This window comes from Micromesistius poutassou (assembly GCF_964030765.1).
Source record: "Micromesistius poutassou genome assembly, chromosome: 10".
Classification (NCBI taxonomy): Eukaryota; Metazoa; Chordata; class Actinopteri; order Gadiformes; family Gadidae; genus Micromesistius; species Micromesistius poutassou.
Window position 1 is genome coordinate 10,540,031 of NC_140280.1, and position 15,623 is coordinate 10,555,653.

At 40.4% G+C, this 15,623-nt stretch overlaps 1 protein-coding gene across 1 annotated transcript; it reads left to right on the top strand.

Moving 5' to 3' along the window:
• Positions 1-10,107: 10,107 nt before the first annotated feature.
• On the top strand, positions 10,108-15,472 carry slc22a5 (solute carrier family 22 member 5; the record flags this gene model as incomplete). Its single annotated transcript, XM_084474136.1, has 9 exons — positions 10,108-10,503; positions 10,851-10,954; positions 11,581-11,735; positions 12,009-12,180; positions 13,053-13,179; positions 13,534-13,613; positions 13,760-13,974; positions 14,210-14,392; positions 15,333-15,472. The coding sequence occupies 9 exons, from the start codon at positions 10,108-10,110 to the stop codon at positions 15,470-15,472; spliced, it is 1,572 nt and encodes a 523-aa protein (XP_084330262.1).
• Positions 15,473-15,623: the final 151 nt, after the last annotated feature.

Genomic DNA, 15,623 nt, shown 5'->3' on the forward strand with positions numbered 1-15,623 from the left:
CTCTAACTCCTATTTCATAAACAATCTCTGAAAGCCAAAGTTTATAAGTAGCCAGCACAAACAACATTACTTCCATTCTTTCCAACATGTGGCAGATCCACACTCCCTTATTCATTACTACACTCAGTCAATGTGTAGGTTGTGAGACTGGTGGGTATAATAACGCAAATATAAAGGATAAAGGTATATAGCACAATCAATTAACTACTACAAGTAAACACTGCCTCACCTTAAGTAGGGGAGAGATTTGTGGTAAGTGTCTTTATTTTTGACAGAGTGCAGAAAAACATAATACATATGCACAAGGCAAAAACATTTTCAATTATCATTGAAAAATATGTGGAGTGAAATTTACTTAGAAAAAGCTAGGTAACAATTTCCACAGAGAAAGTCAGTTTACATAGAATTTTCACTCATTTTTTTTCTTTTTACATTTTCACTATTCTTTATGTATTCTAAGACTGTCTTTTCACCTAATTACAAAACTCTGCTTTTTTTTGCTTGCTTTCCTTAACTTTAATTTGAGAAATACTTAAGTAATATTTGCGTAATATTTCTTCTTCCTTCTACATCCATTTACACACTGGTCCAACATATGGTGCACCAGCCATAAACTGACCAAAATAATTTTTAGAACAATTTTTAACTGAATAAGAAATAAAAAAAAAACACTTGAAGAAAACACTGATCAACTTCAGTACATTGTAGATAAAATATTAAATGAGAGAGAACGAGGAGAGAACTTGAACTGGAAGACCGGAATCAGGAACCCAGTGGCCCTTATAATAATAACTGTTGGCACTGTGAGCATCTAGCTAACCTTGTTAAACATTACTGATTGAGAGGGGGCGACAGCGTTGCAGTGGGAAAACATCTAGAACTCTCAGCCCAAAATACATTTTTCAAAACCTCCTAGTGCTCGAAGTCCAGCTGAAACAGCAGGTTCACTGGCTCTTTAAGTTCATAGCATAACATCATAGCACCCCATGAGCAGAAGGCAAGCATTTGACACACATCTAATCAAGACCCAGGGGTGGGGTGTCTTGGTGTGCTTGACTTCCACGGATGTCGGTCTCCAGGACATGCTCAGCATAGTCTGGTTGGACGGTTTCTTTGCTGACATCCTGTCAAAACATATGAAGATGTTCAGATGCAATATACTGTACACATTTTCTTTAAAGTAACTGACTATGAAGGAGGCGATTCAAGGGGTTAAAGTGGCCATTTAATTAAGTTTACTTTTACGCAGATAAAGACAGGGTAAATTATTATTTAGGAATTTTATTCACTACTATTTCTTGGTCCAAGTTTGACTTTAAGTAAAGCTCAGTTTATTAAATATTTGCTTTGTGGAGCAGAAATTAGGTAGGCTTTGGGCTTTCACGATCCATTCTACTGAAATTTGAATCAGAATTAAAAAATGTATGGAGAAATTATGAAATAAGTGAAAGTATGAATGGAATACAGTAAAATATTTCATCATTTCAAATAAATGAAATGCATATTTATTTAATATAAATGTATAACTTCATTAAAAGGACATACCTTTTTTCCACATACTGGCATGAGATACTCACCTGTAGATATATCCATTTACTATTGAAGAAAACATAATAATAATATACATAATAGTTTGACATGAGCACTACAATCATCAGAAAATGTCAAACCTGGTAGTCTCCGCTGAGTTCCTCCGCTGATGCCAAGGATCTCCACCAAGCCGCGGATAGCATCTCGTCTGCATGTTGCTGTTTAAAGAGAACACTACACTTCACTAAACTCACTCATGCATACAGACAGCAACAAATTACAAGAGAATGTCTCATGTTCTCATTGTAGTCTAAAGTATTCTCATCATCGCATCAAGCGTGCGCGCTGTATACAAACATACAGTCGAGGAGGAAAAAGCAGTTGTTAAACCTTTTAGATTGAGCATAAATACTTTTTAATGTACAGTTAGTAATTAAATTTACCAAGGGGCTGTATTTAAAGCTACAAAAATAAAAAAATAAAATTAAAAAATTAAAAAATCAACGCAACTCTGACGTCCCCAGCTGGTGGGGGGGCAATGACGTCATCATTTGCGTTTCAGGCGTCCACACGAATCCTAACACAAAACCGCATAGGTAAGTTTTTATCTGAATCCACCCTGGGACTTGGTTTCGGTCGGTCACCCAAATGCACAAGACTTATGCGGTTTCACCAAAAAATCGGCTCTGTGTGGACAGGGCCTCAGTGTGTTGGAATGTGCCTGTGTTTTCGTGACACCTTCGGGGAATGTGTTAGAAGGCTGTTTTCTTGACCCCCTGGGGAGGGTCGAGAATGGCCTCCATGGAGCCGGTGCTCTGTCAATTTCTGCTACCCATCAGATTTTGCTACCTAGTGGTTCTGAGCATGCGCATGACGACGCTATTGAGTATTGGTGTAAAATACACATACTGTACCCCTGAAATCTCCAATAACGACGTTATAATACAGTATCAAAATATGCTCCCTGTATTCTTACAGTGTACATGCGGCGAGTAGTGGTGTAAAATAATGTGATTCTGTAGTGGGCGCATCGTTTGATTGAGGCAATTGGTTCCACAGATTAAATACGCTACCAAACACTGTGATGCGGACGAGGGGCAGGAAGCAGAGAGAGAGGTGGAGGCGTGTCCAGGCCACGGAGGGAGAGAAGAGAGAAGTGTACGGAGAGTATTGCACAAGACACAGTATTCATGCATATTACGCAAGCCATAAGCTATTTAGAGTAGAATGTATTAGCTCTCCTGTTAGAACCCCTATTTTTCAGTTAAAAAGATAAGTCGCAACCGCACAAAGTAGCAACATGGAAGTCCATGTGTCAAAAGGGGGGATGGAGAGCACACTACAACAACATTGGGTTTACCAAAGTAAACCAAAGTGAATAATTACTCTGAAAATGTATGTACAAGGTGCGTGTGTGTTCAGTGTACCTGAAGGTACACTAGGCTGAATGGAGCAACCAAATGCTACATTCAAGCACCTAAGGATGGACTTTAAAGAATTGTCGCCGGCTCTACCAGAGGAGCCCCAAAAAGGACCACTGGAAGGAAGCCCGCCGACATCCCCTTTAGACCCATGGCAACACTACACAACACACATACAGACTGTCATCTAAGTAACAAACCCCATATGTAGGTCCCTCAGAGTCATCATGAAGGATAATGGGAAAGAGAAGAAGACTACCATTTCCATTTTGATACTATACTGTGTGTTATTTGTACTGGGTGGATTGACCGATAATGTTTAAAGTAGTAAATGTTATGTGCTTGCCAACTACTCATGTGTTTGTATCACGGAAGCAGCATTATGGACACAGCAAATATGAAGAGTATATTTGTTTAGAAATGTTTTTAAAGGTAGGTAGCATTGTTTCTTTCTTTTTTTCTGTTCGTTTTTAATGAATGTTGAATGTATTGTAATAGATGATTTGATTGTGATGATTATGGGTATAATTATCAAAAGGGGAGAATGTAATGGGAAAAATCAGTTTTCACATTGTGTGTCTCTAAATGTGTTGGAATGTGCCTGTTTTATCTTGACACCTTCAGGGAATGTGTTAATGGATGATTATAGTCACGCAACGTTCCCACGTTCACGCAACGCAATGACCACGCAGACGCTTCGACGCAGGCGTGAACCTTTATGGTTCTGCGTCAGGTTTTAGTAAGCGGACCAATCAAAGCCCTTGTAGCTGCGTCGCCTCGACGGAAGGTTACAAGTTTTGGGAGGCGCACGTCAGTGGCGCCAGAGTCAGACCCTTGCGGTGGACTGCAAGGGTTTAGGGTTTATTGGGGGACAACTGCCCTCAGAATCCTCCTGACAGAAGAGTATAAGAAGTCAGTGTTTTAGTCAAAACATCGGACTTGGGCCTGTGGACCTCTTGGAGGGACACAGGTTGATTTCCCATGCAGGGGACCTCAGCTTGTGGCTCTCTGGAGAGACGCAGGGTGATGTCCCATCTGGGGACATTCTCCTTGTGGAGCACTCTGGAGAGACACAGGGAGGACTCCCATCTATGATTGTATGATAGGCCTTGGATCATTGTTTGTTTGTATGTTACTGTACCGTTATTACCCAAATATATGACCTTAATTGTTATAAGTTCCGATGACTCTTTATTCTACCCAGTTTGGTTAGTTTGTGATTGACTTGGCTCGAAATTCCCACCACAAACATAAAAGCCGTCTAGAAACTCTCTTAATATTATCAATAAGGTGATTTTGGTGAATTTGAATTGTTTAAAACACTCAATGGTATTCACAAAAACCAAAAGGACAGAGGGAAAAACAGACAGAAAAAAGTTTCATACTAATAAAGGTGTGCCAGTGGTTAAAGTCCACTGGGATGAGTATTTTTATGGGGAGTCTGAGGTCCTTCTCTCAACACAACAGTGTCTGGAGTGTTTTCAAAGTTGCATGCCTCTGTATACCGTGGAAAGTGTGCGCTCCTGATGTCTTGGTATGACTGGCAGAAAGTTAGGAAGTGCAGCTTCCTAATTCCCTTACAGCAGTTACCAGTTGATTTTGTGTTCAGTAGCATGCCAATTTACTTTTTGGTGGATACTTTCCAATGTACCCAATAGTTTTGTTTTTGTTTTCTTATAATTTAGTTTTGCCTGAAGTGCTGGTTGTTGTGTGTTGGACAGAGTCCCGGGACAAGCTGGCTAAGGGGACTCTTTTCTGGATGTTACTCTCTGTGGATAACCTTTTATGGCTTTAAGAGGCTGTTTACAAGTCAGATGCATTCGGAATGGACAAAAACCCAAGCAAGCTGCCAAGCTGGAGATATTGTTTAACTGCAATACAGTTTGGGATAATGGCATCTTTTCATCTCTAAATACATTCATTTTAGTTTATTTGACATGGCATAATTTTAGAAAGTATTATTCCATAACACACATTTCATTTTTTGGTGAGCTTTGAATAGGCTTTGCGGTTTATTATGTCTGTTTTAAATTGGGTCAGTGTTGTGCAAGTTCACAGCTAGCTCACAGTTCAGTTCAGTTCACAGATGATGAACTAGATCATGTTCATAATACACAATATTGAATTTTGAACTAAGTCTCTGTCCTGACACAATATCCCATAAAGAAATTGGCGTGAAAATTTGGGGGTTTATCTGGGATTCCAACCTGAAAAATATTCAACTGAATATTACTCCAAGACAGGTTAATCATGCACGGCTGGAGACTGGGTTCCAGAGCTGAGCCTCACCACCAGACAACTGTTACCAGCTTAGTGGGGGTGATACGAGGCCCTGCGGAAAATAGATTTAGGATTTTTAGGGACCGAGCCAAACTTGGCAAGGACCCTATTGAAATCCTCGTGATTATTAGGGACCGAGCCAAACTTGGCAAGGACCCTATTGAAACCCTCGTGATTATTATTATTATTATTATTATTATTATTATTATTTTCCACGACTTCGACTGCATTTTTCCCCCCCTGCACATATTCTAAAACTCAAAATTTTTTGGTGCAATTGTGGGGACTGGTGAAAAATTTGATATTCTAGCCCTCAAATTCACATTCGCCCCTAGGTGGCGCTATAGCAACTGTTCAAAAGTGCAAACTTTGCACAAGCATATCTCGCCACCGGTTTGACCTACACTCATGAAACTTTGCACAGACATGCATATCCTCATGATGAACAAAAAAGTCTCTTGAACTGAACACTTCCGGTAGCCATATTTTCCGCCATTTTGAATTTAGTTAAAAACAGTAAATTCCCCAAGGATCCCAGGTTTTTCGACTTTGACAAAATTCCTTTGGCACATATCATCTATGGCCCATTATCTTCAATCTGACTTAAGGATTAGTCTGTACAATAAAGTTTAGAGCACCAATGAGTTCTAAAAGTGGTGTGGTTGAAACCTCGAAAATAGTTAATTGCTCATATCAACGTCAAGTTGGACGCCTATGATGTTGGCCCCAATACAAAAGTTGTTCAGAATCAAATTCTGAACAAGATAAAGTCAACATATTTTCAAATGGGGCGTGGCATCGAAATGGGCGTGGCCTGACACTAAAATCGCCACAGTTCATAGACGCAATGTTTGATTTGAGCGGGACCAACTCAATGGCCATTAGGTACCAAAGTTCTAACTGCTCACCAAAAATTAAGTCGATTTAAAATACAACATGGCCGCCAGAGGCTCAAAATCACTGTGCGGAGACCGTAATAGTTATGAATATGAAATTCACAGGACACGTGTAAACTGGTGCCGATAGCTCACATACCAAAATTCGTGTTTCTATTTTTTGTAGCGCCCCCTACAGGAACTTTAAAAAGCAGCCCCTGCGCCACGTTTCACCAATATGTATGAAACTCAGTATTCACGTACAATGTGCCCATACCTACAGAAAAGCCTCTTGGACCCATGCCCCAAACCCCACAGGAAGTCGGCTATTTGCATTTGTAATTTTCACTTTTGGCGGCCATTTTGAATTTTTTTCACTTTTTTGCCTTGTATTTGAATGAACTCCTCCTAGGGAATTTATCGGATCTGCTTCAAAATTGGTCAGTACAGTCATGAAGTGGTGCTGAACAAAAATCCTGCTATTTGTGACTGTACGTTGAAGGGCGTGTCCGTGGCGTGCCGTCAAAGTTGGCCATTTTGAATGGAATTCTTTCACTTTTTCGCCTTGTATTTCAACTAACTCCTCCTAGGGAATTTATCGGATCATTGATGTAGGGTTAATAATGTTAGTTAAAGTTGTTACAACATGTAATTCAGTTAAATGTGGTCTTACATGTTAATGTCAAAACAATCAGTAGGACACCACAGGGCACCTCTGCTTCTACAGATTACATAAATTTGCGAATTTTTTTTAAAACTGCGCTTTTTTAAAACTGAGCGCAGTGATGAACGGGACCTCGTGCCGGCTTGCGGCTGCGTCACGTGCGGTCCTAACATGTGCACATCTTGCCAGCACACATGTTACGACGGCACGTGACGCGGCCGCAAGCCGGCGCGATTTTTTTTTAAAACTGCGCGCAGTGATGAACGGGACCTCGTAGTGGCGGCTGCAAGCCGGCGCGAGGTCCCGTTCATCACTGCGCGCAGTTTTAATTATTATTATTATTATTTTCCACGACTTCGACTGCATTTTTCCCCCCCTGCACATATTCTAAAACTCAAATTTTTTTGGTGCAATTGTGGGGACTGGTGAAAAATTTGATATTCTAGCCCTCAAATTCACATTCGCCCCTAGGTGGCGCTATACCAACTATGCCAAAATTTCAACGTTTGCACAAGCATAACTCGTCACCGGTTGGACCTAAACTCATGAAACTTTGCACACATATGCAAATCCTCATAATGAACAAATTTGCAGATACTAACTTAGCACTTCCGGTAGCCAGATTTTCCGCCATTTTGAATTTAGTTAAAAACAGTAAATTCCCCAAGGATCCCAGGTTTTTCGACTTTGACAAAAATCCTTTGGCACATATCATCTATGGCCCATTATCTTCAATCTGACATAAGGATTAGTCTGTAGGATAAATTTCAAAGTACCCATGAGCCATTGAGTTCTAAAATGGGTGTGTTTTTCACCCCAAAAATAGTAAATTGCACATATCTACATGAAGTTGGACTCCTATGATGTTGGACCCCTCTACTAAAGTTGTTCAGAATCAAATTCTGAACAAGATTAATTCAACATTTTCTCAAATGGGGCGTGGCTTCGAAGTGGGCGTGGCCTGTTACTAAAATAGCCACAGTTCATAGACGCAATGCTTGATTTGAGCGGGACCAACTCAGTGGTCGTTAGGTACCAAAGTTCTAACTGCTCAATTAAAATTGAGTCGATTGAAAAAACAACATGGCCGCCAGAGCCTCAAAATCACTGTGCGGAGATCATAATAGTTATGAATATGAAATTCACAGGACACGTGTAGACTGGTGCCGGTAGCTCACATACCAAAATTCGTGTTTCTCATGTGTGTAGCGCCCCCTACAGGAACTTTAAAAAGCAGCCCCTGCGCCACGTTTCACCAATATGTATGAAACTCAGTATTCACGTACAATGTCCCCATACCTACAGAAAAGCCTCTTGGACCCATGCCCCAAACCCCACAGGAAGTCGGCTATTTGCATTTCTAATTTTCACTTTCGGCGGCCATTTTGAATTTTTTTCACTTTTTTGCCTTGTATTTGAATGAACTCCTCCTAGGGAATTTATCGGATCTGCTTCAAAATTGGTCAGTACAGTCATGAAGTGGTGCTGAACCAAAATCCTGCTATTTGTGACTGTACGTTGAAGGGCGTGTCCGTGGCGTGCCGTCAAAGTTGGCCATTTTGAATGGAATTCTTTCACTTTTTCGCCTTGTATTTCAACTAACTCCTCCTAGGGAATTTATCGGATCATTGATGTAGGGTTAATGAACATGTAATTCAGTTAAATGTGGTCTTACATGTTAATGTCAAGGGTTAATGAACATGTAATTCAGTTAAATGTGGTCTTACATGTTAATGTCAAAACAATCAGTAGGACACCACAGGGCACCTCTGCTTCTACAGATTACATAAATTTGCGAATTTTTTTTAAAACTGCGCTTTTTAAAAACTGAGCGCAGTGATGAACGGGACCTCGTGCCGGCTTGCGGCTGCGTCACGTGCGGTCCTAACATGTGCACATCTTGCCAGCACACATGTTACGACGGCACGTGACGCGGCCGCAAGCCGGCGCGATTTTTTTTTAAAACTGCGCGCAGTGATGAACGGGACCTCGTAGTGGCGGCTGCAAGCCGGCGCGAGGTCCCGTTCATCACTGCGCGCAGTTTTAATTTCTATATGGTATCCTGAGGGAAAAATAATCTTGACAGTTCAGACCTCAAAACTATACTATAACCTTCAGGGAATAGTATACTACAAGTCTGATGATCATAATTCATCTTGAAAGTCAAGTACCGTTTTCTGTCAAAAGATGCCAGAGTACATAACAAAGCATAACAATGTATAAAAGTTTAGAGTTCGAGTTTACTGTCAAAATAGCCCATTTTACTTTAAAGGATCCCTGATACAAAGTAGTTCAAAGCTATATAAATGTTATATATGTCCATAATACTAATGTAATTGCCATTATGAGCCAAAAGTCACATCCATATGAAGTCTGTGTCAGCATATTAAGGGTTAATGTAAAAAGGAAACTCTGAGGTGAATTGATGTGACACTCCTCCTGTTTGCCTGTTGATTAACGATGCATCAGTGCCTGTTAGAAATAATTGATATAATCAGTCCTTATCCCTAATAATAAACAAGAGATTCAGCTTAAACTTTGTCCTACTTTAGTTTGTCGTCGTTGTCCCCCCCCCCCCCCCCCCCCCACCCCCCCGCGATTCCCACCAAATCCACAATGGTGTGGCTTAGAAAACACTGCTTTAGAAACCAGTGGCAAAGCGCAGTCCTTTTAATGCTACTTAGGACCATTTAGAGTGCAGGCACGGGCCATTCTTGAGGGTATTTAGAAGCCAGGAATGTCGTCTGGAAGAAATACAGCTTGAGGCACAGCTATTGAAGAACCGGGAGGGCACAGGACACAGCCCTTCTTCACTTGGTTATTCAATTGGTTATTTGTTTTTTCTTGCCTATTATTTCAACCCCTTTCCACCCCCTCCCCCCCCACCCCATCTCATCATCACTTGCTCTAAGCTTTGATCACATCTGCATCCATGAGTGATAGGCCTCTCAACTAGGGCTGATTCCAGTTCAACAGCTTGCTCTTTTGTTCTCTGCAGGAGTATTAATGCTGGGAGTCTGGGGCCAGCGCTGCAGCTGTGTCCTCAGGCCGCTCACAAGGGGGTCTTGCCTCGGCTCCATCAAGTCAGGAATCAGACTCTTAACTTTGTTCCTTTTTTTTCTTTATCCCTTGCCTGCTTTCTGTGTGTGCATACATACTCTCCTCCAGTCGCCAGGCGAGTCTGTTCTTGAAACTTCTCCAAGGCAGGTTGGTTCTTCCCCGCCCCCCCCCCCCCCTTCCTACCCCACTCCCCCCTAACCCAGTTTTTTTTTTTAAAGGTCAGGTTAATAAAGAAAGACTTAAGTTAATTTGGTAAAAACATAGATACATTGAGAGAATGGGGGATTACGACAAAGACACTGCCTTCATGGGACAATCCGGCCGTTACTTCTGGGTGGCTTTCTTCCTGCTCAACACCGTGTTCATCTCCACTGGATTCACCGGCCTCTACATCGTCTTCGTCGGGGCCGTGCCCCCGCACCACTGCCTGATTCCCCGCCAGGCCAACCTGACGGCCGAATGGCAGGCAGTCATAGTTCCCATGGAGAAGGCGGCCAGCGGTGAGGAGCGGCCAAGCCAATGCAGCCGGTACAGACTGGACGTGGTCAGCAACCTGTCTGCCCTTGGCCTCATCCCCGGCAGGGATATCAACCTCACCGATGTGGCGCTTGAGGGCTGTGTGGACGGCTGGAGCTACAGCCAAGACATCTTCCAGTCCACCATCGTCACAGAGGTAAGGGGGTGCACCTGTGTGTGTGTGTGTGTGTGTGTGTGTGTGTGTGTGTGTGTGTGTGTACTTGTTTTGTTGAAATTCCTTTTTTTGTTTTTATACGTATGGAATGTGTGTGTGTAAGGACACACACGTCTGTGTACACTTTCCAGACACATTTTGTGGTGAGTGTCCTTACTTGATACTGTATATTAATACTCAGTATAATGAATAAGGCCACAAATAAGTGTGTCTATGTGTTTCTTACAAATGGAAAAACCTATTATAATGTTTGCAGTATGTGTAAACGATGAAGGGGAGTTAATGAGTCCTAATATTTATCTTTGAAAACTTCTGTTATTCTCTCACAGTGGAACCTTGTCTGTGGTAATTCATGGAAAGTTCCCTTTGCATCTTCAACGCTTTTTATGGGCTTCCTGATTGGATCCCTCATATCAGGCCAGCTTTCTGACAGGTATTTACACTTTCTATACCAATACTATTCATTTAAGCTCTTTCATTTGTCTGATTACAATTTCTTTTTTGAGAATTCATGAATTCTTTATATGGCATTGTAGGATTCTATCTAACAATATGCTTGAATGTTGGAGTTTGATTGTTAAATAGAGTAAGAAGAAACCGTTTGAGACAGGTTAAAGGAAAGCCAAGGAGATAGAAAACCATATACTGCCTCATATACTGGTTATGATGTGTTGGTCTATTAAGATTAGGAACCACCCAGCAAAACTACCCAGCAGAGGAATCAGGCATGAAAAGCCGCAATGATGATCAAGATAGAGCTGTAAATGTGCTAATGAGGTCCACTGCCTTTCCTTACGGTCTACATGAATATCACAAACAAGTTTGTGTTTTTATGAATCACGAAGTTATGTGCAAACCACTCCATTCTGCTCCTGCTCGTATTGGGAGTCAAACTCAATTGTTATGGTGGACCATGTTTACATGGATGTTAATTGTTGAGAAAATAACCGCAGATGGTTCGGGAATTGACAGGAAAATAAAGACAGAGAGGTTATATTTGAAGTTATCCCGGTGCATTGCAAAACTTAATACATTTTCTTAATATGTCTTATTTTCCAGGTTTGGCAGGAAGAAGGTCCTTTTCGTTTCCCTTGCGGCTCAGTTTGTATTTGTTTTCCTCCAGTCCCTTTCCACTTCATGGATACTGTTCTGCATCACGTTCCTCTTCATCGGAGCTGCCCAGATAGCCCTCTATATATCTGCCTTTGTACTAGGTATGAATATATGTTTTAGATCTAATGAGACTGCATATACAAAACAAATCAGTGTATTGTTTACTACATCACATACAAAATTCCCTATGATTGGTGTAATCAAACCTTATTTAGGTATTCATCATATATTTAGCCTCTTCGCCACTTTCTAGCTTATTCTAGCTTTGTATTTATACCCTGAAGGAATAAGGACTAATGCACAAGTTGATTTCTTGCACATTTGTGCTTTGGCAAATAACATAATAATCTAATTCGGATGGTGATCTCTCACAGGAACCGAGTTGCTGAGTAAGTCAATGCGTGTTCTTTTCACAACACTGGGGACGTTCCTCTTCTACTGCATCGGCTACATGTTGCTACCCTGGCTGGCCTACTGCTTCAGAGACTGGAGGACACTGCTGGCGGTCATCTCCTCCTTCTCGTTGGCCTACATTCCATTGTGGTGGTACGTTTCAAAACGAAAGCATTTGTTAAAGCACAGCTCAGCTAAGACATAAATTAAAATGATCTTAATTAAGACAGTTCCTAAGCTTTGCGATAAGTGCTATGTTAAAGGAGCCCTATTTTATCACCAGGTGTGACCATTAGCCATCACCAGTCTACATCGACCCTCTTGTGACATCACAAGTGGGAGTGTCAACCCAGATGTGTGATGGATAGATACCAGCCTATCCAATTGACTACCAATTGGTACAAATCACTGGTGGTAAAATAGATGACCTTTTACATAGCACTTATTAATCATCTAAAAATATATATTCATGTTTTGTTAATGATTACTTCATCATTAACTAAAGCCTTATAAATAACATATGACTGGAAATTATTATGAAGTGTTACCAAAGTCTTCAGTATGGTTATTTAGTTCTGAGATCACAATCAAGATTCAAGATTCAATACTTTATTACCATACAACTCTGTACAAGTTGCTAGGGATTTGTTTCAGTAATTTAAATAATTATGATTCTGGTTCATCCATGCGGTATCCTACCAGGGATCCCACTTGATACAACAGATAACACAGATAAAAAAGGAAATCCCAACACATAGGACATATAGCTTATATAAACCTGGTTGTCAGACCAGGCTAAGTGTCAGATGTCTGTTTAAAGTGACATGTGCTTATTAGTGTAAATGATGTGCAAATCTGCAAGTCCGATAAATAAATGCATAGTACAGATATAAAGTAGCCTTTAAGACTTAACCTTATTATGGTACTCATCACAGTACTATATTCCCACAAACAGATAAAAAGTATTTTGTCCTCCATCATGTTGTGTAATATCCCAATGCTAACTTGAATTCATAAATATATAGGTTCATTTCAGAGTCTCCAAGATGGCTACTCTCTCAGGGGAGAGTGGAGGAAGCAGAGTTCATACTGAGACATGCTGCCAAGAAGAACAAAGTTGAAGCTCCAGAGGTCATCTTTAAAGAGTCTGGGGTGAGATGCTTAACACATGTTCATGCGCAGGGTTTAAACAAGGACAAATTCTGTGAAAAAACAATGAGGTCAATTTAGAAACACCTGCCTGCATTTATTCCTGAATTGTTTGGAAATCACATTTCAATAAAGCTTGGCTGTATAATCTCATTCCATTGCATGCATTTTTATGGGGTTAATGTGTCACTTCCTGCTAAGGTGGTAAATGATTGGAATGATTAGACTTGTATGATATAAGATTAACATTTGAATAGTTATATAGCAGATACCAACTATCAATATGTAAAATGGGTTTATTTCAGCCAGAAGTGACAATTATCCTTTCCCCCTGGCTTTCAGTTGGGAGATGGCCAGAAAATAAAGAAATACACCATTATTGACGTACTGAAATCGAGAAAACTAAGGCTCATCACACTGTTGTGTCTAACTCTTTGGTAAGTCCATTTTAAAATGTGCCTCTTTCGGCCAAGATTATAAACTCAATCTCAAAAGTGTTTTTATTAGTAGTACATAGTTGACGCGCTGGTGTCATGAAATCCCATACAGTAATGCAGATTGTCTTTTTTTCTCTTTCTTAAAGGATGTCTATTAACATTGGTTACTTTGGACTATCTCTGAACACCTCCAACCTAAGTGGTGACCCTTACATGAACTGCTTCCTGTCAGCCTGTACTGAAGTCCCTGCCCATGTCATGTCCACTCTGCTTCTGAAGAACTGCCCAAGAAGAGCCCTGCTTTCCTCTTTCCTCATCATCGGCGGTGGATTTCTACTCCTCGTCCAGTTCATCCCTGAGTGTAAGATTGCCAATCCGTTGTTTCTAAGGAATATTTTCACAAACAACAATAAAAACTCAGGCATCACTCAGGTATAAGGATGTGCAATTGTTCCATGGTTGTCCTTTAAGATTAGATACAATTTGAATTTAGATAGCTATTTCGGCCTCGACACCAACCCTAAACCTTATCAAAAAAAAAATTTGTAATTGTTTTACTGCTAGCTAAACTGCTGTTTAAATATTCCACCATACAGCTCTCCACGGTTTGACTCTGGCCATGGTACTGACTGGGAAATTTGGTTTCACCATGGCCTTCAGCGTGGTCTACATCTATACGGCGGAGCTTTACCCCACAGTCCTGAGGAACATCGGCATCGGAATGTGTTCCTCCGCGGCACGCATTGGAAGCATCACCGCTCCATACGTCATATATTTAGGTATGTGGCAAGTGAGACGTGAGCTGTAAACCATCAGACTAAATCAAATTAAATAGAGGTTCACTTGTAGGGGTCGTCCAGAGCAGGGGTTTCCAGCGGTTGGTAACTTGAGGCCCACTTGTGTAATGGTCAAGATGGTCAGGGGGGGCCTGCATACCAAAGTTAATATAATTTTAAAAAGGTATGCCTACTTTTGGTGAATGGAGACACTGAATTACAGTTACAACCGTCCTCCAATAAACCCTGCTTACCCTGTGTGAGAGTACTTTATCAAATAGTGAAACATAGTCGGCCTAAAGTGCAAATGTTTTAATACTTGTCAACTTCCAATTAGAATAAGAGTTAGACAAGACACTATACAACAATGGTACAATCACTAACCATTAACTAACATTAGTAAATGCAGTAATAAGCATTAACTAACAGTTAATAAACAGTTCATTAACAGTTAAATAACAGTAATGTTTGTTCATGTTTACTAATGCGGTAAACATGGTGTTCATTTGAACTAAGGTAATGGTGTTCATTTGAACTAAAGTATTCATTTATTAAATAGGGTTAGTGCTAGGGTAGACCCTAATTTAAACCTATTTGAAGCATTAAATAAAGTTTAATTAAATAATGAATGCCTTAACATGAACACCATTAGTAAATCCTTATTAAACTGTTGATTAACTGTCAGTTAATTGTTAGTTGCTTAATACTGCATTACCTAATGTTAATTAACAGTTCATTATTGTACCTTCACTTTAAAGTGTTACAGGATAAACTAAAATAAGCTTTGTGAATTCAAGGTTGGAAATGTATTTAACTAGATGGAAGGTTCATTATTATCTTATTACAGAGAAGAGCTTTGTTCCTTTCAGTCTTGGTAAAATCTCTTTACAAAATCAAAAAGTACACTGGTATTGAGTTGATCTTTATCATTTGTGTTTAACAGGTACATACAACAAGTTTCTGCCCTACATTCTGATGGGAAGTATCACAGTTGGCTCTGCAGTGGTTAATGTTTTCCTCCCTGAAACCCTCGACAAACAACTACCGGAGACGGTAGAGGAGATGCAGGAATGTCAAGGGTAGGTACAATTAAAACAATTAATACATGTCAACCTGAACAGGAATGAAATGACAAACTACTACTTAATTGCTTTAATCTGGATTAATAATGTTCATGTCTGTGCAACCTGGGACTGTACTTTTTATTACCACTCAGTTACATTTTAAACTAAAT